At 41.9% G+C, this 27,799-nt stretch overlaps 2 protein-coding genes across 5 annotated transcripts in view; both read left to right on the plus strand.

The window, feature by feature from the left end:
* The first annotated feature begins 375 nt into the window (after window positions 1–375).
* On the plus strand, window positions 376–6,553 carry serinc2l (serine incorporator 2, like). The gene is made up of 10 exons (XM_031298793.2): window positions 376–525; window positions 1,097–1,258; window positions 1,429–1,616; window positions 1,719–1,798; window positions 1,953–2,090; window positions 2,280–2,449; window positions 2,544–2,634; window positions 3,215–3,362; window positions 3,456–3,665; window positions 4,916–6,553. Exons 1-10 carry the CDS (start codon window positions 487–489, stop codon window positions 5,052–5,054), a joined length of 1,365 nt encoding a protein of 454 aa, XP_031154653.1. The 5' UTR covers window positions 376–486; the 3' UTR covers window positions 5,055–6,553.
* Window positions 6,554–10,332: 3,779 nt separating this feature from the next.
* The window catches only part of LOC116049260 (transcription factor HIVEP3), a 38,663-nt gene continuing 21,196 nt past the window's right edge, over window positions 10,333–27,799 (plus strand). For 3 of the 4 annotated variants that reach the window (XM_036006670.1, XM_036006667.1, XM_036006666.1), the window contains exon 1: window positions 10,334–10,596. The gene's annotated coding sequence lies outside the window, so the exon portion shown is untranslated. Of the gene's footprint in view, window positions 10,597–27,799 lie in introns of all 4 variants that reach the window. The other variant, XM_036006671.1, reaches the window with a different exon arrangement.

A 27,799-nucleotide genomic window follows, 5' to 3' on the forward strand; every position in this document is an offset into this window, starting at 1 on the left:
GGAGAAAGGTAAATCAGCAGTGGCTAAATCACTGGACTAACACAATAAAAGGGAGACATTTAAGAAGTAGATGAACAAAATAAAGAGCAAGTAACAAGGAGACAGACAGCAACCTAAACAGCACACATCACATTATGGGGAAGCATCCAACTGGTTTTTGTGATCATTGTAAGGTACCAGAATCTTTCTCATTTTGCACATTTCCAAAATGAGAAAGATTTGGGATAACAGGAGCGAGTGAGGTGAAAGTGTACAAGGCAGAAGGTGCTTTTTCAATTTCCTAATAAGAACAGGACTGAAAAGGAGAAAAAGCTGACATGCTGGACACCATAGAAGCTAACGAACTCCAGAAGATGGCAGTATAGTGCAACATTAAGTATGCAAGCTGCCGGAAAGAAGAACGAGAAGAAGGAACAACTCACAACTGTTTGTTTTGGTGTATAAGCGAAAGGCCACCACCATTTATTTTAACATTTTAATGTAAAGATGGGGGCTTGTCTGGCATTGTGCTCTTTAGCCAGCTGTGTAAGTATCTAATTTCAATACGTATATTATCTTAGATACTAACGGAAGGCTTTAGCTCACTCTCGTTTTCCTAACGTTAGCCAAGGAATTAACGTTACGTTAAGCACTAACGTTACGTGACAGTCTACCACTGTCCTATACGCTCTTATTAACGTCAAATAACAACCGTTAGCTGTACTAGACATAACGCTTCAAATTTCAAGGAACTTAGCAAGCTAGCTAGCTAGCTAGCTAGCCCAGCAAGTTCCTTGAAATAGCTACGTTAACGATAACGTACTGAATGAGCACAGCTATTGGGGGTCGATGAAGTGTCAGAACCGCTGAGAACAGGCCATTTTCACTAAAGTCAACGTTATAAACATTTAACCAAGATAGGTTAGTTAGCTATAGCTAGCACTTTTAAAAATTTACCAGCCCAGTATTTCTTCTAATGGAACAAAACTTGGTATTCTGCCAAACCAGTTGCCTAGCTACATTCATTTGACTTATATCTGATTTGAAAAGCTATCCTGCCCAAAGCTTTAACTCTTTATTTCCTCCCACTCCTTTGTCATCCTCTATCATTTAACAGGCCTCCTGTCTGTGTGGCTCAGCACCATGCCTTCTGTGTGGCTGCTGTCCCTCCTCCAACAACTCCACCATCACACGGCTGGTTTTCTCCTTCTTTTTGCTGCTAGGGACATTGGTGTCTGTCATCATGATCCTTCCTGGGATGGAGACACACCTCCGTAAAGTAAGATCACTGTTCTTTTTAATGTGATTGATTGACAGTGTTCAGAGTTGTATTGCATTAAAATATGTCGCTAGATGCTGTTACTTCAAATGAAGTATTGATATTCTTTCTAGTAAATACTTTCTGGATAAGCTTAATTACACATCTTCTGACCTTCTGCTGTTTTGCAGATCCCCGGATTTTGCCAAGGAGGAAGTGCTATACCTGGTTACGAAAACCAGGTTAATTGTGATGTCATTGTGGGCTACAAGTCTGTGTACCGCATGTGCTTCGCCATGACTTGCTTCTTCTTTCTGTTCTTCGCTATCATGATTCGTGTCCGTAGCAGCAAAGACCCACGTGCAGCTATTCAAAATGGGTAAGTGCTTTATTGGGTTTATATGGAATACATGTGTTGAGGAATGTTGGGATGTGCTTCCGTCTGTCTGCTGTACTGATGGCGAATTTGTGAATTTTTCAGGTTCTGGTTCTTTAAATTTCTGATCCTGATTGGGATTACAGTGGGAGCTTTCTTCATCCCTGACGGAACCTTTCATGCTGGTACTTACATGCTCTGTTGAATTACTATAAACAGTAATATATTGTATCTCTTTCTGGAGCAGACCCTGACTTTGTGATTTATCAGTAGCTCAGGCATACAGTAGGAGAAATATCTAGGAAGCTGTATCAGCTGTGTTTCCTTTCCACTTCACAGTGTGGTTTTACTTCGGAGTAGTGGGATCCTTCATCTTCATCCTAATCCAACTTATTCTTCTCATCGACTTTGCCCATTCCTGGAACAAGGTGTGGGTAGAAAATGCTGAAAATGGTGACAACAAATGCTGGTTTGCAGGTACAGCATTCACTTAAAATAGGTGTTTCTTGCCATGATATGCTATATATTTGTCAAATGATAAACTATACACTTGACATAATATTTGAATAGATGAGACAGATCTGCTCTGCTGTCCAAGTCAGTAGCACACTTTTATATTTGTTGTTTTAATCCATATGTGTAAATGTATGTCCATGTCATTTCCAGGCCTGCTGTCTTTCACCCTCATCCACTACGCTCTGGCTATCACTGCTGTGGTGCTTTTCTACGTCTACTACACGCAGCCTGACGACTGCACAGAGCACAAGGTCTTCATCAGCCTCAACCTTATCTTGTGCATCATCATCTCTGTTGTCTCCATTCTGCCCAAGATACAGGTACAGTGTGGACCAGTCTAAAGCCGCGTCCATCCATACTAATGCGGATACATTTGAAAACACATTTTGGGTATGTTTGTCCTATTTGTTACAGGAAGCTCAGCCACACTCTGGTTTGCTCCAGGCTTCACTCATCTCCCTCTACACCATGTATGTCACTTGGTCTGCAATGACCAACAATCCAAGTGAGTCTCCTCTTGAAATATAGTTGCAACTCTTTTCGGTAGCTTTTGGTTACGTGCTCAGTTGTGATTATAGTCGTTGTTTGTTTTTAATACACATATTTGCTGATTATCTGCTGCAGCATTTTGATCATACTGGTGAGTTTCCATGGCATGCTATAAGAATAGTAGTTAGCACGCCTTCCCTGTCTCATGTCTTGTGATCTGCCTTTCCCAAGTGAATGGCAACAATAGGCAAGCTTTTGGTAACTGTAGGGTTAGTTTTAGGCATACGTAGGCATTTGAGATCCATTTCCAAAATGCATCTCAACAACCCACATAGAATTGAATTTAACCTTTCTTTTAAAAAATGCTCATAATTCGTGTCATTCCGGAGAACTATCTCTTTTGCGGTTCAACGATGTTGTAGTCTCGTATTGCCAGAACTATCTCCACAGTGCTGTTTCAGTGCTGTAGTATGTTCTAGCTGCACAAGTTGATACATTATGGTATTGGGGGGGGGGCTCTGGGGGCTCTGGGTAGTTTGTATTTCTTCAAACTAATCAATCGTCTTGTCTAATGTGTGTTTGCTCCGATGTCTTAGATCGCAAGTGTAACCCCAGCCTGTTGAGTCTAGTGTCAAACGTCACCACTGAACCATCTGCTGACGGCGCCCCAGGACAGGTGCAGTGGTGGGACGCTCAGGGCATTGTTGGTTTGATCATTTTCCTCTTCTGTACTCTCTATGCCAGGTGGGTTTAAAACCATCACAAATTCTGTTTTATGTTCAGTTTTGTGTATTATTTATATTTTTGTAAAACTGTCTCTGTCTGTCTCTTCTCTAGCATCCGTTCGTCCAGTAACACCCAGGTAAACAAGCTGATGCAGACAGAGGAGGGCGGCGGTTCAGGTGGAGAGGGTGTTATGGGAGAGGACGGCATACGCAGAGCCGTGGACAATGAGGAGGAGAAAGTCTCTTACAGCTACTCCTTTTTCCACTTCCACCTCTGTCTGGCCTCTCTGTACATCATGATGACTCTCACCAACTGGTACCAGTAAGTCTCTCTCACCTACAGAGTTAAACACATAACACAAGAGACCTAAAGGTTAGAGACGAGGCCTTTTTATAGCAGACATTTTGGCATGTCATAGCAGGAAAATGATTAATAATATTAAAAATGACTGCATTCTACTTAGTTCAGCTGGTTCCAGGGTCCTGGTAATGTGCATGCTTACCGGGACACTTAATGGAAATGATCCATCGTTGACAAAATTAGCTGCTGTGAAAAAAGTTTTGTAGTCTTGTAACTGTAGGATCACTGGTGATCAACAGATAAGATTGTTGTTGAATTTGCGTAAAAAAGTGAAAATATTAAATATAAACATATACAGTATGTGACACAGAAACAAATGCAAATAAGCCTTTTTATTACCAAACTGACAGCATTTAAAGGTAGAATATGTGGTGATATGAGTATATATATGTAGGGTTCAAAGATGGTCACTCAGGGAGCGCTGTACAAAGCAGTGAATCGGAGGAATAAAACGATCATTTCGGATTGTTGCACGGCGGTTATGTTCTAAAGCACAAATAAACACATCCGCAGGAAGGTGCCGCATTGTTGGATTATGAGGGAATGCATAGCTTCATCCTGTCTGTTTTCTTGTCTGTGTCAGCTAGACTTGTGCATCATGCGGCGGTTGGAAATGTTGAGCTGCACAGCCTGCAAACTGTTATTGGCTGGGGGTTACAAGCTCACATGGGCCCTAAGGCTCTTTGTTGATGCCCACTAATGTCCCGCACTCACTAAAATAAACAAAAAAGAGAAAATACAGGCAGAGGGCAGAGTCTCTGCAGATAGAAACACAGCCACACACTTCTAGTGGGTCATAAGTGACGATTGAGAGGGATTACTTTTGTATTAGTCCACACATTGTTTTACGAGGAAAAAACTGCATATATATGTATTTAAACACACAATTCTTCCAATATGTCAATGACAAAATGATCCATTTTGAGACAAACCCACATCTGTTTGATGCTTCTGAGATGCCCAAATGTTTTGAAATCTGTAGCTTTCAGTAGTTGCTGCACAGGCATTGTAGGCCTCCAGTACGTCCACCAGAGGGCACATTACTTCACCTGAAAGTTAGCCCTTCCTTTAACACAGTTTGAATGCCATTTTCTCAATCAGCTCAATTTAGGAAAAGAAAAAAAAAATCAAAATGCTACTCCCCTACAGTGCTGTTTTGTCAGTACTTGTGTTGAGTTAACTTGTACTTTTCCCTGTGTGCCCTCTCTCAGGCCAGACACCACTACCCAGGCCATGCAGAGCAGTATGCCAGCTGTGTGGGTGAAGATGAGCTCCAGCTGGCTGGGCCTGGGGCTCTACCTCTGGACCCTCATCGCCCCCCTCATCTTCCCTGACAGGGATTTCAACTGAGTACGCCTTGTCTTCTAGCTGTATTTGATTGTTTGTTTGTGTTCTTGCCTAGTGCATTAGGCAGTGTGAAGGATGCTATGAAGGAAACTGTAAGGATGTTATCAAGGACATGTTTTGTATTCCTCTTTCAAGTAATTGCCTCTGCTGTTATTGTGATGTGTTGTTTTACTTCTTCCAGTATGATTATTTAGTGTGCCAGTCACTACAGATTTTGTTAAAGTTATTTTCTTTGCCGATGGCATCTTTGTCAACTCCCTACCTTCCACATGTAGTCTGACCTATCACAAAGACTCAACAAGGCACTTTCTCGATACCTCAGACATTTCAGAAACAGATTCCCTTTTGAGGGCCTATGAGATCTGACTTCTCTGATTGGCCAGGTCTGGAATCCCTGATTAGCTGGACTCTTTAAGTGCTGGGGGCAACGAGGGGAACCCTCCTTCTGAGCCCCAGAGTGAGTTGAGTGTGAGAGTTAGATAAGACTAATATGACACGCCCTACAGATCATAACAGGGCTTCCCTTTTGCTGCATTGCTGTATGCAAATTCCACGTCATTACACCTTATGCCAGAGAGTCTTAATAGACCAAAAGTCTAATCGCAGCTCTTCCTCGTCTACTTCAACATAGGGTAATTTGTCTCTGGTGCTACACCTTTCCATGTCTGACTGTGTTTGGCCTTGTACAGCCACAGGCAACAATCCGTACCTGTATAACAGTCTGTTTGCAGCAGGGAGACATGATGTATTGATCCATAGCAGTCAGCATCATGCGATGTGCAGTGGTACGCTTCAGGAGGTGATGGCGTGAACCCCTCAATATCACAAATGCCATTATTTCCAGAGTGTTGCAGAGCGTGTTATTGAATTGATGGGGGGGAAAAAGGAATTTTTCAATTGTTACAGTGTACGAAACAATAATGGCGCATTTCAGAAATGATCAATTGCTGTTTAATGGTATTGACTTTCATAGTATCTCGATGGTTGTGATGGTGGTACAATCATTTTATGCATTATATAGTGGTTACCTCAATTTCAATAGGAATGGAATAACTTAAAATAAGAGTAGTGTGTTTTGTACTTGTGAAAAAAATTTTGTTGGTAAAATCCTGGAACGGTTATCGTTTGGCTGTTATTTTCTTTTCAAACATTTCACTGCCCTAGACTGACTAGAGTCTTGCGATAAATTTGAATCTTTTTTTTTTAAATACATTTTTAATTTTGTCGAATGTTTTGTACATTTCACCATTATCGCACTACTGAATTATTTAGGCAGAACAGGTCATAACATGTAATATTTAAAAACACTATTAAGTGCCTTTTTGTCCGTTTAAAAAAAAAATAAAAAATTAACACTAATGCTGACGTATGCTTATTACGCCTTGCCTTGCATTGTGCTGAGTCAGTAATTACATGCAAATAAGGCATAGGCCTATGACATGAATTAATATTGTAATTAATGTATACACACTTTTTAATAAAGATGGAAATGCTGTAACTCACTCTTTGTCTTGATGGAGCCTCAATAGAAGCCTTACATTTGTGCCCCATGAAAAATGTCAGATACATTAAGTAAAATGATCCTTACGCATAAGTACGCTTTATAGATGGAGAAAATATTTGATAAAATCACTTGATTACCTTGGATTTACTTTGGTCCAAGAACACCTGGTAAGGTAATTAACATGATACAAACATGAACGTTTAGGGTGATTTGGGTGCCCCATGGATGTTACATAGCATCTCTTTATCTCTAATGTGTCACCAGGGTGCAGATAGTGATAACACTTTAGTTTCTGAACATCACCCCATAGGTTACGGTCATGAGGTATCTTGGGGGGGGGGGGGGGGGGGCTGGGGACAAAGGAGGGGCTGACAGACACATCACAGCATGTTCTGTGTGAAGCCTCATGTGTAGATGACACTCCAAAACAAGCAAATCATACCCTGCACATTGCTTCTGCACATACTTTGTCTGATGGATTCTTGCTCACTCCCTAACTCACACACACACACACACACACACACACACACACACACACCAGCCTTTAATTTCTTGCCCCTTAGCGGAATGTTTTCTCTGCCAGTTTGCTTCCTGTGACAGAGGTCCAAAGCTAAATTTAAATATATGTGTATCCAGTAAATAATTATAGCTCTGACCAGATTTTTGCCCCTCTTGCCTTACTGTAAATTGCATCAGTAAATGTGTCTGATGTGTCCCTTGTTCTGGTACAGAGACAGAGGAGTGTGTGCCATTGCTTGCAGCCTCTGCTGTGTTATTTCCTTCTCGCCTAGCTGGCAGACAAGGCCTGTTGGTTTTGGCTGCTACAGTCGCTCACACCAGTTGGCACTTTCTGGAACTGTTCAGGACACACTACCTCCTGTCGACTTCCACCCTCCCACAGCGCCACCCCCCTCGCTCAGCCTATCCATGACAATCCTGAGTTAATGGATTGTGTCACAGTTTAGTTTCGAGAATTAATTCTTATTTCCTTTGCATGTAGTGTAGGAAACGAAGACTCTCCCGACAACTATAGGATTGTATTTGCAATTTGGCTGGAGAAAAAAAAAAACATTGGTGCAAATGTGCAAAAACTAGAGCAACAAACGTCATGAAAACACTCTTGTTTCAGTGCTGAAAGTAGTACATTTTTTGTGTAAACTCGCTGTCTGTTTCAGTGTTCCTGCACTGGACTTGTCTTGAAGCTGGAACACTGCACATTGCATGAATGTTTTGCAGAGTGGAAGTTCTGGCGTGTCTCTTTGTAGCAGTGCACTGCACACTGGTCTGACACATGGCTTCACCTCATGGGTCAGACGAACGGGTCTGTTGAGTCTTGCGCGATCATCATCATCAAATGCACAGACGTTGTAAACCGATGATGTCCCTCCTCTAACAGAAACAGACCAAATCTCTGGTGTTTTGATCTTAATTGTTTTAGTTTTTATTGCTCTGGCCAATCGTAACACAATCACACTTTACTCTTTAAAGAACTGCCCTCACACTTGTAAACTTACCTCTTGCTTTTTCATTTCTCTGTCTCAGTGATTGAAGCATTATGGAAGCACTAGACAGAGTTTCACGAGACTAAAGAACTCTTTGCACTATACTCTTCCATTAGTCCCATCTGAAATTTAACAGCCTCTGAACACAGCCAACAGCATCTGAGAACAAATTAGCTAAGTGTCATAAACCTCACTTTTATTTCCCCTGTTATCATCAGGTGTACAAATGTGAACTCGTTTTTTTCCTCCTAGGACAGATTTAAGAGGCTCTCTGTCTTTGGCCATTGGCTCCAGTGTCATAAATCCCACCTTCATTTCCTCTGTTATCATCAGATGCAATTTGTCTCTGTAATAAGAGATCAGAGGCTGTAATGCGCTGATTATGAACCACTTAGTGTAGCTCTGCAGCCATGCTTGGTTAGACATCCTGGGATTTTTAATTGCAGATTGACTGAAACAATGGCTATCGCTTGCAGTGTCATCCCTGACCTTAATCTTTGCTCCCCTTTTCCCACATTAGTCTGCAAAATGTCAGCTTTACGCTGCATTTTGCATTCACTTGTTAAAAAGAAGGTCACTCTCTACGGTGAAACACACAGATAATCGCACTGTTTTAGCTTGGTCCCTGATGTTGATTTGGGTAAGCATCGTTTTGTGAGAGGCTTGTGCATCCCTGACCACCTCTTTGACAGGATGACTGGAAATGCCTGTCTACGGTGTAATTGGGTTTTAAGAGTGGGATCCATGCCCATTAAATTATGTGCTGCATGCAGGGGAGCTAATTGAGTTTGAGCCCTGCTGGCATACTGCATGTGCACTGGAAACATTTACCCAACATTAAACCCTGAATAGGCTTATCAGGATGGGAAACCTGTTGCTGAATGAAGGGAAGTGATGATGCTGATGCCCGTCACACTCATTGCGTAGTTTCTCTCCAGCGAGCAAAATGTGGGAACTAAATAGATCTGCTTGTTTCTAGCAAATTGTTGAACTTCCACTGGACTTTCAGCGTTTTACTCTCATTTTGTTCGATCGCTTCCATTCTCTCACTCTGGCCACAGTGCAATGCAGTCACTAAGCTGGAAAGTTTGAGTGTGTTTAAGTGTGTGTAGGGCTCTCCTGTGCGCATGCTCCCCCTCAGCTCAGAGGAGCAGCTAATGCAGTTATATAACAGTCAGTGCAGCCGGCGTCTGCTGTGAGCCAAATGCCAGGCCAGTCTCGTTACATAAGCCTGTCAGAGTCATATTGTAGCAGTATGGAGAACTCACACCACAGCGAGTCCCTGCACTCCATCCAATCGTCTCCTGCTCTGTCTCTCACTTCCCTCTACTGTCTTTCTTTGTTCTCCTCTCCTCTTTTTTAGACACCTCTCCCCACCTTCCCTCCCTCCCACCTTTCCTCTACTTTCCTTCCCTTTCCTCTTTGCTGCGGAGTTGTTCTCAACACCGGGAACAAAGAGTTAGCGTGCTGGATGTAGACAGCTCTGAAAATATGAGACAGAAAAGAGTGGGGCTAACTGTACAATAACTGTATTCTACAACAGTTCCCCCTCCACTAGACATCATGAAAGATATTACTATTGTCCTTACATGACTTTTATTTTTTTACAACAGCTTTATTTCTCCATTACCTGTGCACCGTGACAGTGATGAGATGCCAATCACCACCATCTTTGAGCTCTGACGTCCACTGGCCTTTAGAGCACCATTTGATCTAAACCAATGTATGCAGCACATTTACCAGGACTGCTTCTCTCTGTGGTCTTTACTGGATCTGACCTGCATCACCGACTCTTCTGTCCCTAAGGTATGAAGAGATCAGGTCAGTCAGAAAAAGAGTCATCAGATCAGCAGGAAATTCACTCAGCTGTTTGCAAAACACCACCTGTGACCCTTCAACAGTTCACACAGTCATCCAGGAGCAGTTAATTGATTTGTGGCCCCAGATCCTGACCTCCATTAAATAGCCTATCTCTTGTGTGTGTGATGCAATGTCAGCATCTCTTTAGGTAGGCTATTCATATACTGTGGTGTAACAGGAGCGTTTGTGTGGCGGTATGAGTCGGTGGAGATGAAATATTGCTGCAGAATCAGAGAGAAATCTGAAGTAAACCAGCTCAGGGCATGAGTTTGCCTGGCTAGTTAGAATTAATAGCATTAACCAGGAAACGTCTCCTTTCAACCAATGGCTGCCTCTGCCACCTCATGATTATTCACGCAGCGGGCTCGACGCGCCAGCCCACTGGTGGAGGCTGAGAGGGGGGCGGCGCCCATCGGATCTGCCGTGCGGGGTGGTGCGGAGCCGCCGAGTGTGTTTTGCGTAGGGCGAGATGTTGTTTGGTTGTGGCGATCAGCTGAATGTGGCATTGCTGTCCGGTCTGACACAACAGTGGGAAGCACCCCGAGCCCATCCGGCTCTCCCTTCCCAGAAACGCGGGCACGGAGAGCAGATCTATCCAGCATCGCATTCCAGGAAATGCGGACTTCTGGCCCTTTCGCTACGGGATAAATGGCTGCAGCGCCCGTACTGTAGCAAGCTGGTAAATATTAACCGTAATATTATTGCCTGTTTATTGCTTAGTTTCCGTTGTGTTGCTGCGGTTGTCAAGTTGAGGAGTGATATTGTGTGAAGTTGAGCGCAGGATCCTACCCGTGTTTTACAGTAAGAGTGTGTCATGAAGTTGAGTTGCCTCGTAATGTGTTATGATGGTAGGCTATGTGATGGAAAAATGCGAAGATGAGCTCACAGCAGCAGTCAGTTCAGATGGATTTTGGAGACTCTAAACTAGTGTGTGTGTGTGTGTGTGTGTGTGTGTGTGTGTGTGTGTGTGTGTGTGTGTGTGTGTGTGTGTGTGTGTGTGTGTGTGTGTGTGTGTGTGTGAAGTAGCGGCGGAGGCGCTGCACACACAGCTGACAGCATATATGCTTCATACCTTCATTCAACCCGTTTGTCCTTAATAGCATACCGGTTGAGGAGAGCAACAGTGCGGACTGTCACACAGATTCCCGAATCAGGCCTGTAAACTTTGTAGGCCTACTTTATTTGTAATGGGCTACACCTACACTTGCCATTTTTTTAGGGGATGACATCATGCTTTTGTACTCAGCTGTAATATGATAGATGTGTGAAGTTAACCAACTGTCAAGTCCCTCTGTTATTTTGACTTTTTATAGTCAGACTTCCCACACAGTGTTCACCTTTACAGTCATAGTTACGTATAATGACAATAATATTACAGTATGACTTTTGCATACAGACACAATGAATGACTGTGATGACTGTGTGAGTATTGTCTGACATGTTTATTATGCTAAATAGTGTCCTCACAACCCATTCCCCATATACTGTAGCTACATACCCAACAGAGAATGGAAGTCACATTGAGTATTTAGCAGTAATTTTAACCTTTCATCTATCTATCTATCTATCTATCTATCTATCTATCTATTGATCCATCTATCTAATTATCAACTGCTCTTAACTGTCAGTAGCTTGAGTCCCTAAGCATGACTGTGAGTATATTGATATAACAAATATTACATATAACATATAGATATTACATCAGGTGAAGAAATCAGGAAACTAAGAAGTTTGACACGAGGCAAAGTCATTTAACTTTTTGTGTCTCTAATGCCAGTTTGACAGGAAGTGAGGTAAGTATAGCACTTGAAGAGTGTTGCTTTCTGCAGATGAAGACCACAGTCGTTACGCAGCTGTTTGCCCTAAAGCCGGGTGCTGCTGAGAAATACGGCTTTATATCAATGGAGGTTCAATATCTCCTCAATGCATCTCCACATCCAGTCCAAAGGAATGTGGATGGTAAAAAAATAACAATAGCAGCAATGCTGCAGTGTCCTTCCCCGAGCTCTGGGTCTCTACTGTAACAGCACAGAAATACAGTAAAGTGTCAGACCATGGTGGTGAAGGTAGATGAGTGGAGAGAGGCCAATATGCAATTATTTCTTATTGAATCAGCACAAAGTGGCAGCCTTACAGTGCTCCACTCTGGTCTGGATCAAGATCACTTGTGGTGCTTGCTGAAGAAAGGTGCTAGCTCAGCAGGCACCCAAGGAGAGTGCTGCTCCATTTCCTTGCACATTTCCAAGATTGTTGTGTTGTTGTGTGAAGCATTTTATTCATTGAAAAGAATCTGGGCTTTGGGGATTACTGCCATTTATGGTTTAAACATGGATGGGGATAAAAGCTAGTCAGCGCTACTTTGATGTTTTTATACCATTGTAACTTGGCTGAAATCTTAGAAGGTGGCTTGTAAAGAGTAATTACTACTTTTTAAAGCTGGAAGTGAATGTGAGTATCTGTATAGCTGTACAACCTGTGTTCATACTTAGCAGTGCCAATTCATTACAAAAAGCTCTAGTATTCAGAATCGTATAGCTGTAGACGTGCAATGAGATTGTTCAAACATCTCTCTCAGCACTAACACTGATTAGTGAAGACCTCAGTCAGTTAGTCAGGCAGGTTTGTGTGTGTGTGTGTGTGTGTGTGTGTGTGTGTATATATATCTCTTCCTGGCACAAGCAACACACTACATGGAAAAAGGTAGTTTTCTGCCAATTAACACAGAAGCACTCAACACCTCATACAGAATCCCTACTTTCACTCACATTGCATACCCACTCCACTTCTCCATCTCTCACACTGAGTCAGCCATGCAGGTGGCGACGTGTTGCTCTAAATGCATGAGATGCCATCAGCAGCGAGGCGGACGTGTGGAGTTCCCGCTCAGACCTTCAGACACACCTCATGCAGATAACAAGGTCTGATAACCATGGCCACACTGAAGCAAAGGATCAGGCAATGATCTACAGTATTTTTTTTTTTTTCACAAGTAAAAGCGACAGTTTAGTCTGAACCCTTGATGTGAAATTCTTAGATGTTACACAGATAGTGTGACCCTGAAGAAAAAGTGAACAAGTGTGTCAGTTCGCAGACTGTTCTGCTTCATGCATGACAGATTACACAAAGTATTAAATGGCATGTGTGAGCATGTTTAAAGTTTTGTTTTCTCTGCGTGAGCATGCAAGAAGGATGGCATTATCAGTCTCCTACAAGAAAAAATAAACACACACACACACACACACACACACACACTGAGTGAAGGCTGTAAAATCCTGGTGGTTGGTGGACACAACCTTTTCATGTCCCTGCTGATGGTCATTAATTCTGTTTTCTGAAGCACCCAAGAAGAATAGACTCACTGTAGTGCTGGGAGACCGGAGTGAACCAGGAACAAGACTTTTAGATACACACTTGTACAAACACACGCACGCACACACACACACACACACACACACACACACACACACACACACACACACACACACACAATGCAAAATGGATGCCAGGAGCGCCAGTCTGGCAACTTCACAAATGCCCTACTAGCCTAATATTTTTATTGCATGCAATCAGTTGCATTTTAATGTATTCTGAATAGATAGTCCTGTGGTCCCTGTAATCAGTGGTTTTGCTTTTTTGTCATTTGGTCAGTGTGTATGTGTGTGTGTGGGTGGTGCAGATGTCAGTGTCTGGCCTCGACTCAACCTCTTGCCCAGGCCATTGTGTTGGCTGCCCCTTTAAATGCAGATAGAATTTCCTCGTGTTTGCCAGAGAGCAATGGTCTGGACTGTATAGGTCTGTTTGTGTGCCTGCCTGGTCCAGGTCATGTAATGATATATGTGGACAATGATGTACAGGCGGCACAGGTTTTGACATGGAGAGGACGCACAGCAGAGAGGTTTCTCATTCAAACACTCCTCTTCGTAAGAGTTAATCATTAGCTACTTTGGCACAGGTGGTAGCCAACTGGAATGTCAAGGGGTAATCCTGCCCTCGAAATAGGCCACAAGTTTATTACATCACTTCAACATTTTACTTGGCCATCATGTATCACTCTGAATAGATTAGCATTTTCTATTGTTCTCTTCTGTATATGTTATAATCAGTGTTCTTCTTGTATCAACATTGAGGGCATTTTTGTGCAGGTGTTCACTTTCCACAGTGGCCAGTGTTGTGCAATAGTGATTGTAAGCTTCTGCGCTGCTTACCACAGGTATGTATGTGAAGGGCTCAGCCAGGATCTCATTGGTGAGGCTTGTGTAACACTTGGGAGGGAGAGGCTGCTTGGGACTGCCCGAAGAAGTGATAACACACGTAGTAGCTTCTCAATTACTGGATATTTATATTTGAATGAAGAAATTAAACCTCACCCTCAGGAGGTCAGGCATGTAGCTCTCTAGTAAGGGTTCTGTGTTGCCTTGAAGGATTAGCTATAGATGCATGCCCAGTGTGCGCATTGATCGTTGATGCAGGCGAGGAATCATATTTCACGACTAGATATCTCTGCCTCTTCCAAATCTCTCACTGGGTCCCATGATACCCCTCTGACCACACCCCTCAGCACACACTGCATCTACACAGATCAGTCTCCAGGTGTCTATTCACCACACTCATCTGTGTTGATTAACTAACACTTCTAAAGTAAACTTTAGGTAAGTGTAAACCCTGGTTTTCTCTCTCTCTCTCTCTCTCTCTCTCTCTCTCTCTCTCTCTCTCTCTCTCTCTCTCTCTCTCTTTCTCTCTCTATATATATATATATATATGTATGTATGTATGTGTGTGTGTGTGTGTGTGTGTGTGTGTGTCTGAGAGGATGAAGGAGAAGAGAGACAGTTTGTTTTTATTTTACCTCTTTAAAGTCTTCTCCTCTCCTCTACTGTCCTCTACTCTCCTCTCATTTTGTCTGTCTCCTTTCTTCTTGTTTCTTTTCCAGTCCTCTCCTTTTCTCTCCTCTCTTCTGCTCTTGTTTCTCTTCTCATTTCTTCTGCTCTCCTTCTGACTTCTCTCCTCTCGTTTCTTTTCCTCTGCTGTCCTTTTCTCTCCTCTCTTCTCCTCTTGTTTCTTTTCCTCTCCTCTCTTTACATTCGCTCTCCTCCTCTGTTGTTACTTTTTCTCTCCTCTCCTCCTCCTCTGGAGTCCTTTGTCTCAGCATGTACAGCGTCCCTGCAGTAAGTACGAGTGAGGATTCGAGGGGATTTCTGCTCTGTAAGGGGGGAGGGAGGAAAATCCTTCCAACTCAGCCGCGGATCTGCCGAGAAAATCAAGGCAGCAGGCGATGCTCCAGCACAATACTCCCTGGTCATGTCACTGTCACTGAAGCAGAGCGGTTGAACTAACCCCTGGACCCCCTCCTTTAGCAGCACTCTTTATAAAGCTCTGTGAAATCTGTGGAACAGCCTTCAGTAGAATCCAGATGTGTTTTGTCTCTCTCACAGTGCTGTCAGTCTGCGTTGTGCCATGTTCAGCCTTCAGGAACGCTTTCGTACCTGGCGTGCCTTCATGCAATGAGATGTGTTGGCTTGCGGGGAGCTCTGAGGCATGCTCCTTTTGATATTCTGGGCCATACTCTGCTATATGATCCATAATCTAACATACAAAATATCTGAAACAAGTTGGCCTGTATGTGTGCTGTGCAGTGGCACACATGCATGTGCATTTGTTATTTACCACCTAGTCCCTGTAGGCAAGCTGTGCACTGACATTGTCAGGTAAGGTCATATAAAGAACACCTGATTTTAGATGCTGTTAATTATGCAGCTGTGTGGTCCACTGCCATCACTTGGGAAGGTCATTTGCTCCTCACCCCATTAAAGGGCACAAAACTCTACAGATTTTGGTCTGTGTGTGTTGCGATGGGGTAACATTTTTCAATTTTGTTGAGGTTTTGCGAAGCTACTGATGCTGTGCTGACATCCTGTTTGAGGTTAAAACTAACTTTAAAAGGGTACAGGTTTCGCAGTTGTATTCCATTTGATGTCACACTGCAAAAAAAAGGTGTTTTTTTACACAAGATGTGTTTGTGTACATTGTGTAGGTATGTCTCTGCATGTTTATATATATTCTGTGACTGTTTATGTGTACGAAGTTTTTGCTGATGCTTCCATAATCCAGCACCTAAGCGAGGGCGTCTGTTTCCCCTAATTGAAGGACAATATTTGCATGAGCATTCCTACAGACAACTTTCCTAACTTGGTCTAGACAGAACACAGGCTACCACTGTACTTCAATAAAATCAGAGTGCCTGTCATATTCTAGTCTAGCACTGCCAAACCTATCTCTCTACACTACGGTACATTTGTACTGTGCCAAAGTGGTGGAAGGGTCTTTTATAGCCGGCTATTATCCTGCATAAGATGGGGAAAAAGCAGATTGATTTTATGAAACCAATCAGAATCACCAAGTGTAGGCCTAAACTTTGCAAAGCACACTGGTTCTATGGCTAAATACTACTGGGGAATGATTCTGAGAAACACGGCACATGGCTAATTAAATTCAGCAAACGTGGGGGTTTCCCTATTTGATAATACATTTTCTTATCGAGAGAGCAACAGTGACAGGAAGAGAGTAAAGACAAGGAATGTAATGCAGTCAGCCAATGCCAAAGGCTTATTCCTGTGATCCTTTGTATCAGATTAGTCTGTGAGTAACTTGAGTCTAGAGCTGAAACAATTAGTCAATTAATCAATCAGTCAATCGACAGAAAAATAATTACTATTTTGAAAATTCATTCGGATTGTTTAAGTCATTTTTTCAGGGGGGGGGGGGGGGGGGGCTACATATTCCCTGGTTCAAGCTTCTCAAATGGCAGGATTTGGTGCTTCTCTTTGCCATATAAATAATAGGACTTTTGGCCAGACAAGTTATGTTACATTTTTGACATTTCATAGACCAAACGAATCATCGTCAGATTAATCAACACTGAAAATAATCGTTAGTTGCAGCCCTATTGGCTCTACAGTATGTCGCATCAAGTGAACAAACTTTACTGTCCCAGCAGATACAAATAAACAGAGGCCCAATTAAAGGATTATTTCAGTAGTTTTCCATGTTTAGCTCATTTACTACAAATCACGTATACTTCACATTACAACTAACCATTCTGCTAAACATGCTGCTCTGTTTTAGAAATGTTAATTTTGGTAACTATTCTCAGCATTCACAATATGATATGTTAGCAGAATGTTGAAACATGCTTGAGTTGTGTCATTCATTGTGAATGTCAAGTCTGCATTCAGCAGAGGTGAACAGAAACCAGCTGTATAATAGATCCAAACATTTAAAACTGCATAGCATTAAAAAACAGTCAGCAAAAATATATTAAGTATATATGATTATTAGTAAACAGAAAACTGTGATTTGTTACAACTTAGTTTCATTTTTGTAGCTCTGGTCATTGATTTTATAATTTATGATAACATTATACCCACTCGTGTAATTGCTGAGATCTCAGCATGCAGCGAAATCGCTAAGCATATGTCCAGCTGAGCAACCGCAGTCTACTGTACTACTGATCTTAATGTTAGTCTAAGATTAACCTGTATTTGCTTATTTGGATGTCTGTCTCAAAATCCTAATAATCCTTGATGAGACAGAGTTCATCTACCAGCCTCAGTCAAATGAAAGGCATGACAGCAGGTGAATCACCTCAGGCAGGATCAAGCTCCACAATGCACTGCAACCTGCAGTCTCAGTGAAGTAATCCCGTGTCACATTTGTCACTCTGTCACGGTGGATTAACAGATGAAGACTAATGGTCAGGTGATGTTGCTGCTCAGCATGAATCGCTCTGTTAAAGGAACTTGTGAATGGAAGGCATAGAAAACGGTTTGTTTGATATTGTAGATGGTCTGTCACACAGAGCTACGGACACAGATTCGCCCCGGTGTAATTGAGAAAATAAATAGATGTTGAAAAAAGTGAGTGCTGCTCGTTACAGGGCTACATGTTTATCCTCTGCTGTTGGATGCTAAAGCCAAGGTTCTCAACACTTTTCGGTGGGAGCAAGGATGGATGGCTTGTGGGTGAAGCCGGGGAAAGAAACGGAATGAAGGCAAATAGTTGAGGCTAACACATTAAAGTCCTGCACATCCATCAATCTATTTTCTATACTGTACCCTTATCTCTGCAGCATATCCCAGCACATACTGGGCTAGAGGCACATAACAGTAAATTTAAACTAATTGGATATTATACATTTTATATGAATTAGGATTTACAGCCATAACTGAGACAAAAGCTTTGACTTTGAAATGCTTGGTGGCATTATGTTTTGAGGAAAAGGACAGAGAATGCTGTAGGAAGCTCTTCCTACGTTGGCGATGTTATAGTGATTTCTATTATGTAATCCTCGTCCTCAACAACCTCAAACAGTCAGCAGTCCCAGTGTTTGCACCCAGGTAGTCCCCCACCTCCTCCCCTTTCTTCCCTGCTTTGCACCGTCAGCACAGTGCTAGGGAGCAACCCCAGCTTAGTCACTGCAGACTTTGATTTTTCATCAACACTCTGCAACTGTAATATGCTTATTGGCACTGCGCTCGCCCTCTTAGGGACCCAGTTTTGCCCCGATGTCAGCTGATTGACAGCTTGCCGGGCCAGTGAAGAAGCTAGGAGGAGGGAGAAGGAGGTTGTGGTAGGTTGGGCACATGGTGCTTCTGGTGCATCTCTGGCCCCAGGGTGAACGACATATTTCACTCTGACACCCGCGCCCACAAGGAGACCAGGAGCTGCACAGCTTGAAAACATGTGACCAGCCGAGGTTCAGCTCCCTCGACTCCTCTTCTTCCTTGTTCTCCAGGACTGTCTTTCTCTTTCTTTGTCTCACTACTAAAGCTGGAGTAGTGAATATGTAGCTATCTGATAATCTGATCAGGAGTCTTTGAGAGTACAGTAGCTGGAGCAGTGGGGCTGGGTTCCCACTCGCTGCCCCTGAGTAGGGTGTCCATTACTGTGGGAGTGCCTAAGTTACACAGAAGAGAGAGATCAGGAGAAACCCTAGTGAGAGTTTTGGAGAGAGAGGAGGGGGAGTGGAGGGTGTAGAGTGGAGAAATCAATTTGTTGCTGAGCGAAAAGAGATGAGACACACATACATTGTTGCAGGTGTAAAAAAGAAAAGAAATATGCCCTGTGTGATTACACAATTTCAAAATTGTCTTTATGGCAAGTGGTGTAACAAAGATTGTACATTTTGAGTGAACTTCTTGAGCTAAATTTCCTGGGAGTTTTTTTTTTATCAGTGTAAAAGCATAATGTTTCTTTGTCCGCCTGTGAGATGGATGGTGTCTCCGGTCATGTGAGAACGAGCTGTCCCTATTGCTAAGCCTACAACAGTCTTTCTTTCATTGGTCATGGTTGTGTGTTTTGGCGTGCATGATTGGTCATGTTGTTATCAGCATTACAGATACACAAGTCATAGGTTGGATGGCATACTCAATGGCTTTGGAGTGGCTGGAAGGATTGGGAAGGGGGTGACATTTTCACTCTTCTTTTGTTGTTCAAGTGCAGCTGCAACAACTCAGAAGATGTAGTTTGCTTTGCAGAGAGTATCAGTGTTTCATTCCATCAATCTGTGTAATGCACTGTTTATTGGTTTTCTGTGTAACTACAGTGTTATCAGATTATCCTCAGTGCAGTTTTTCATGGTGAACATTGTGTTTCATTGTATTCTGCCAAGTCTTTACTACTCTAGTCTGTGTCATCAAACAAGTCTTTATGAAGATTATCAAAAATGTTATCCCTCTAAAGCCAGACTAGGCCTTTAGTCTGAGGGTGATATTTATTATGTGTATTTATTTCTATCCTCTATCTAATGTCAGTAATTTCATGCTAGTGGGCTGGCTCTGTGGATGGCAATGTGGTTCTTTCAGTTGGTCCACGACTTAAGGCCATACTAAAATATATCTATTGGGTGGATTGCCATAACATTTTGAGACTTCCGGTTCCAAAATGATAAAACCTACTGACTTTAGTGATCCCTTGAATTTTCATCTAGTGCCACCATGAGGTTGACATGTTTTATTTTGAGTGAACTATCTTGACAACTACTGTATGGGATGAATTGCCCTAAAATTTGCTGCAGATGACTTTTTATCTAGCGCCTCGTTCAGGTCAAAACTTCAATTTGTCCAATACTTTGGTTTATTACCAATAGCTGGGCTTTGTATTTACTGCTAATTAGCAAATGTTAACATGCTAACAGGCTAAACTAAGATGTGGAACATGTTCATTATTACCCGCTAAACATTACCATGATAGCATTTTACACTTTAGCTTAAAGAACTGCTTTGCCTGACTGCAACCTCACGAAGGCGCTAACATGGCTGTAGACTGTTAGTATGAAAATAATATTATTTCAGTAACTCATTATACTTCTCGGTCACTAAATATTGCTACTCGTAACATTCATTGACTTTATTTAGTATTGATCTAGTAACATACTTTCTGTTGTAGCGACTCACCGCTAGCAAGTTTGTAGCATTTTTCTCATATAATCCATATTATATTATAGAAACAAAGCCAATATATATCCAGACACCAACTGAACCTTAAACTGAGACTTTTGTTGATGTCTGAGGGAAGGCCAGACCTGTCAATCATCCTTCTTACAGCCGAGTGAAATGGCGTCTCTTCCAACCAAATGCCTGTTGAGTCTTGCCAAACCACAATGAGCAAAGTGAACACTGTGGGCTGACAATATCGCGTCTGCCAAGACCTGCCTAATATGATTTTGTTGTGTTTGTGACAGTTTGTGTATTCGGTAGCGTGTGCATGTGTGTGTAAAACCCAGGGAGGGTTCTCACTGAATCTGAAACAGTCCTGATCTACACTACTTTCTCTCCACAATCATAAACATCAGCTGGTAAGCTCACTCTTCACTATACCTCCTTCACTTTGTTGCATTTGTTCAGATGTCGGTTAACTTTGATGGTATGCACTGTTTGAGTTTTGTTCAATTTGTAGTCGGACTGCTTCAACGATGAAAGTTATCCTACTTGCCGTCCCCAGATTAGATTTTCTTTGTCTTTAGATTAGATTTCCGCTCTCACTGGAGGGCACATCTTGCCATTTGTTTAAGTTTTGTGGGTTAAGGCTTATGATTGTCCCATCTGCTATTTAAATGTACTGTAAACACATTTCTATTCTTCCAGAAAGTTATGCTGTTAGTCTGTCAGCTTTAGGCTTTGCTGAAGTAGCTGTAGCTGTTTGATTTATTCATCTCTTTACTCATGAAATTTGGACTATGATAAGCCTAAATTCCGTCAATGTAATGACTTTAAAAAGGGAAATCATACTGTTTAATGTTTATTCCTTTTTATAACGCTTCATCATATTTAAGTTAAAATAGCATGATTAAAGCCACTCATTAACTCTTAATAATTACACATTTAATGAAAAAGAGTTAAATAACTTTCAATCATTTATTTGGATTCAGCTGTTTTCTAAATACTGTTTTCGTCGTGGAAACTTTGATTGTGCCTGTCAGGAGAAACTGCCTAACTGAACCTGTCTGAATCTACAGCTGCTGACCACAAAATGTCAGCTGACAAGCTTGTTAAACATGCATGTCATCCAGCTTTCACTTCACTCCAGCTCTCTAGGAAATGAATGAACTTCTAGTGACTTGTTGATTATATCACTTACAGTGTGAATGTAAAGTCAGTGTTTCAGAGAAAGAAGACTTTATTGTGAAGGGAATATAGAGGAATTTTAACCTGGAGGAAATCAAGAACCATGAAACACTTTTTTGTTTTGTTCGCGTCCACATATTTATTTTTTTAATGGCTTGAAATAAAATTGTGCTCCGACCTCAAAATATTATTACTTTGGCAAACATCAGTGTGGATTCAGTTATCCTCAGTTGGCAGGCAAATCAGCAAAGCAATACATCAGTTTGAACACATGACTATGTGATACTGTAAATGGAGTTACTCCCATTAAACAGCAAGCTGTACAATTGTGCAGTTTGTTTGAAAGGTTTGTGGTTAAAATGGAAAGTAATAATAATACTTTTCATATACGTATACTCATTCCTATCAAAGTCATCTCCAATTCTTTCTCCAATTTGGAGAATTGTGTTGGCTTTTGAAAGAGAAACATAAAAGAGGTGCACAGCTGAATCATCTGGAGCAGGGTGAACTGGACCACGCTGACCACAGAGGCAGTCAATTCAAAGCATGGAAACAACTGAAATCCCATCCCCTTTTTTAAAGTTTCTTTAAGAGAAGATAATCCTAGTTGATAAGCAGTTCATAAATGCCTCTGTAAGATTGTGGTAAAATTAGGTAATTTCAGGTTAGCGGAATATTAAATTACTATAATAGGCATGTGGTTCCAGCTGTCAATTACTGTATATTGCTTGCTTTACAGCAGGTTTAAACAGGTAGTACCCAATCAGTACTGATAATTGAAGTGATTTGCTTCATCATGCAACTGCTTGACACCCAATCTGCAGTTCTTAGGAGAGAAAATGTTGTACCTGTAACCTGGCATGACAGAAAGCTCTTACAGTAAATATCCTCAGTGGGGAAACATTCTCTGAGGTAACATAATGATCCAATGTGTGTGTATCCATACAGAAAAGCCAGTGAAGCCTGGCTAAGGGCATGTTCAGAGACAGTGCTTCAACCTGTATTGGATGACAAGTCGGCCGTACGTAACCGGGCAAGAACTAACAGGAAATCAATGTATCCAGCCACCTATCCTACATCGATACAGTGTCTCACTTTCTTGCCATAAGCCTGCTCATCTTGCTATCTCTCTCCCTCTGTTTTCTGACTGTGTCTTTGCAGTGTGCTTCTTTGAAAGCCACAGCATCTCTATTTTAAGGATGTCTTTGTTTCTCTGCTTTGTATTCAAATGATCCGGCTCACAGAGGCAGGAGGATGCAGCTCTGAGGACGAGCAGGTTGGTGGGGAGAGAAGGGGGGGAGAGAAAGAGGTGGCGAGTCAGGTTTCTCCTCCTCTTACCAGATCTTTATGAGGTGATGACAGCTAAAGTAAAGCCCTGCTAATTCCCCTAATGCGGGTCATGTGACCTTCGGGGCTCGCTTACCTTCCAGAGCAATTTGAACGGTCTGGTTGGACAGGGGGAGAGAAAAAAAAGTGTTCATCCATGATGTGTGTGTCATGTACTGTATTTGAACTTATTCAGAAGCAGTGTGCAGGAATATGGGTTTGTTTCCGTGCCCTAGAACCAGACGGTGTGGCCTTCCCTAGTGGCCAGACTAGACTACACCTCCCAGCAACAATGAGTACAGCCAGTGACACATTTCTGTCTGTCTGCTAATGCAAAGTGGGCCAGTTGGTTTTTTCAATAGGGAGGGCCATGTTTGACTTACTTATGAAGGTGTCCCCTATTTTTTTTTTTTTTATATTGGAAATAACTTCTTTTTACAGGAACTTTAAACTTGGAGTCAGAGTTTTGGTAAAGAAATTGAGCCCCAGTGTATGTTTGCTTGTCCCTGGCGCTTTGTTACTAAGCAGCGTGCAGGTATTGACACTCATCTCGACACCTTAATCCTTCTCGACTTTGTGTTTACAGTACAGTAAGGCTCTGTATCTTTAGCACTCTGCTGTTGACAACTGTTACTGTGAAGATAAGATTAATGCAGTGAAAGCAACATGATGATTTAACATGTTCAGTGAGAAACAAGCTTGAAGAATACATATGTGACACTGGCAAACTGTAGAAATCCAATACAACAGAGGCACGTTTTGTTGTGGTGTTCACAGCATTGAAAGGTTGCTTTGGAAAAAGAATCTACAGCAACTTTTCTCTTTCAAAAAGAACAATTTCATTATATGGATAATTCATTGAACACAATAGTATTCATAGGGACTATTTATTTTCTAGAAGGTGCTTCTAAGGTATTTTCCAGGTCCTTGTTTCTGTAAAGAGATAATAATGTTATTATTGACGGACTCAGACGGATATCTCAAAATTAAACCAAAACTATTTGCAGGACCAGACAGACACCACTAAAGAGTTAGAAAATATGTTCTGGTGCAATCGAGCCAACCCTTTAAGGGTATATTTAGAAGAAATATTGGGAACATCAGGGGTTTGGGAGGATCAGATATGAAAGTACAGCAACCAAAAAAATCAAGAACCAGATCCCTTTTTTGTATTGATGTCCACAATTATTTTAGAGAAACACAAAAACCTACATGATATGCATGCAGTAAGCAACCTTTAGTGTAGTTTATAGTTAACTTGTATTCTATACATTCAGAATCCACACATATCAGTTCCACACATTCACACAAACAGATTTGCTAAGAGACTGTTTTAGCCTCACTTGTCGTGTGTGATTGATAAGCTGTCTCACTCAGCCCTGGAGCTGCAGTCTCAAGATATAGAGGCTGCACACTGCGTACACATTTGACAGCCTTTCTCAGTTGGCAGATAGAGTCACTACTGTAGGTCGGAGCCATGTATTAAGAAGACAAAATGACCATGTACAAGAGCTCTTTCTCTGTCTCTGTCTCTGTCCTACGCATTTGAACACACTGGTTTCTCCTCTATCTTGTTATTCTCTGTCTCGCACTCTTTCCCTCTCTCTCCCAGACACACACCTCCACTCTCAGAGAAACAAACACATAAACAGACGGGTTATGGCACATTGCGTATATGTGCATTGGGTTTGAAGGGCAGATGACGACGCGTTGATGCGCCAGGAGAGCCTCTGTTGACAGGCCACTAATGCAGCGTGGCACCGGGCAGAATGGGCAGCAGGGGCAAGCAGCGGAGGAGGGAGAGTAAACTGTAAACCGACACTTAGGTTGAATGGAGTTGTTTGTCACTGTGGGTAGCAATTACTTGGACTGGCCTGGCTTTGAGTAAACTCCCTGATCAGAAGGGCGTCCCTCTGCCAGGCCTAGAGAGTGAGGCAGGGACGGAGGCCGTGTTGATACATTCTGCGGCCCAGTCCTCGTGTTTGAACACACTCAGGCTGAGCTTCCACCTGTTGACTCTTCCCCGTGTCTGTGTTTGTGCAGGCAGCGCTGAAAGCACCAGTATCTCCAACTTAACAGCTCGAATGCACATAGTTACAGGTTACCGAGATGTGCAGATAAGGCACGGCGCCGGGTCATGCACAGTGTTACAGCAGTGCTTGCTGTACCTGCTGCAGCTTCACACAGGATGCAGTACAGCAGCTGCAGAAAGAGGAACTAGCACAGGGTTTCCCATCACTGGGGAGGAATCCACATGGGTGACTTCATAGAGAAATAGATAACTTCAGTGAAAATAAAAATGACTGCACTGAAATGACTGCTGTTTTCAAATGAAGAATGACTGCACACGTGCACATCTTACCGGCATGTAGAGGAAGATTTTTTATTCTGTGGTTCAGAAAAATACACATTATGTATGTATATTTATGTATGTATGTATGTATATATATATATATATATATATATATATATATATATATATATATATATGTGTGTGTGTGTGTGTGTATTATATACAATATCATGTTTGCATTGGATAATAACAAAACATTTTTAACCTTAACCTACCGAAAATAGATTGAGGTTGAGCTTCATATTTGTTCCCTCTCCAATCACCTTAACTGAAGATCGCCCCATCACAGGCACAGCCCATTCTTTTCAGTTGCACCATGACTTAAGAGACCAAATATAACGCAGCCGACTGTGAACGACAGGTACAATAAGCTGTGTGGGAGAATTTGCACTGTGATCTTGATGTCCACGCATCACTGAAACTTGTGGGCACAGGGAGGACAGCTTTTGAAAATGTCAGTTCCTCTTTCTATATTTATCTGCTCCTGCTCCCTACACCCCCCACCCCATGCTTTGTCACTCTTTTACTTCATTTGCACACCACTCGTGCTGCGTTCTGATGTTTGGTGTCGAGCTCAAAGGCAGATGAGGTTTCTCTGACAGACACTGTGTATCTGTTTCAACTCTGTTACAGTAACTCTCTATGAGGCCCCGGAGTCTGTTTGTTCACTGCTGCTGTCCCTAATGTGTTTGTTTCATGTCAGAAGACCATTTTGCCTTTGAGGCAGTGAATCAAAACTAATGCTTAAGGCTCTAATACTGTATAAATAGCTGGGTTTACACTGCCGTTGCAAATTGCTAATGATATATCAGCGCTATATATGGTATCACTTACCAATCAGGGACTTTACTCATTGCCAGGCTACTTTCCATAATGACTACCCACAGCAACCCTGGAGACATGATTTCCTGGTAGCCTTCCGCATAATATACATGAAGTTTACTTTGCTGCATATAAAGACAGTGACGCTTATTAATGCTTCAGCACCATGGAAAAGGAAAATATAATGAGAGTGTGTTGCCATGCTGAAATTGAGAACTAAATGAGGGGAGAGTGACTGCAAAGATGGGATTTTACATTTTTGTGTCTCAGATAAATAGAGATAAATGGAGAAAGGAGAGGCAGAGAAACCCATCAAGATAAAAAAGAGAGATGCTGAGTGAAACAGAGGGTGGTCAGTCTTTCAGTGTTTTACAGGATCAGATATCACATCTGCTGAGGATACATATCGATTGGCATTAACAAAAGACTAGCATGCTCAACTCCATTAGCAGGCCGGTTGGTTGCATGTCTAAGACCGCTCTCCACTAGCTGTATTATACCTGTGTATGTTTGTGTGAAAATACATATGTACATTTGAATGCCTAATCCAAATATCTAAAACAAGTGTGCTGAAAGTTGGCACAAGGTACTTTTGATTTTTGCTTAATTTCTGATCAAATATTTCCTGATTTAAGCCAAGATTTTCTTAGTTATAAACTGACTAACTGTAATGATAAACTGGTGGAGTACTATAAGTGATTTTTTTCTTATACGACAGGCTTAACGTTTTTCAAGGTATGACAAAAAATTTACAAAAAACTTAGGCTAAATGTTTGGATTATATGGTGGAGTACTCTTTTTAAGCACAGTGGTGCTTTGAGCTGAAGGCTAACATGCTCATGTTTAACAGGTATAATGTTTACCATGTTCACCATCTTAGTTTAGGGTGTTAGCATACTAACATGAGCTAATTAGCACTAAACACAAAGTACAGCTGAGGCTGATGAGAATGTCATTTTTGCACCATTTTGCCATCAACCAACAGTGTTGGACAAATTGAAATGTTGATCTGATGATGGCGCTAAATAAAAAGTCAGGGGATAACCAACGTTATTACATTTTATCCTCAGGGGGACATAAATGTCTGTACTAAATTTTATGGAAACCCATCCAATAGTTGTTGAGATATTTCAGTCGGGACCAAAGTGGTGGACCACCCAACCAACTGACAGACCACATTAACATCCCTAGAGTCACGCGGTCAAAGGGATCATATCAGAAACATTTAGACATTCCTCCAGTACTGTATATGACATTAGTTGCGCAATGCTCCCCTGTCTGCTTAATAACACACACTCATAACACTGTCTGTTGGTGCTATCCAGTCATGGTCTTTTCTCAAACTGAAAGCTGTACATTGGAAGAAAAGTTATGAGGTATTATGTCAAATTTTTACAAACTATGTCAAATTAGATGTATTTAAGTTTCATGTTGTTACATTTTCAAGTGGAGTGTGAGAATGAAGTGATGATACAGCTACATTTAACCAAGTAATGACTTGGATTTAGTGGTTTGGCATGCTGTTTCCAGAAGACTCAGCCCATTTTTTTTTTTTTATAAATGCAAACAGGTAGAGCAATACTCAGTCACAGTGGCTTTTATACACTAGGTGGGCTCCCTCTTGAAATAGGTTTTGTTTCTATCATAATACCACAGTCTTATGGACAGACAGGGGTCAGTTTACTGGAAGACCACACGTCTGAAATAATCTACCCTCAGAACAGAGAGCACCCTCTCTGCATACTCCCATATTTGCCTGT

The sequence above is a fragment of the Sander lucioperca genome, chromosome 10 (assembly GCF_008315115.2).
Source record: "Sander lucioperca isolate FBNREF2018 chromosome 10, SLUC_FBN_1.2, whole genome shotgun sequence".
NCBI classification, from domain to species: domain Eukaryota; kingdom Metazoa; phylum Chordata; class Actinopteri; order Perciformes; family Percidae; genus Sander; species Sander lucioperca.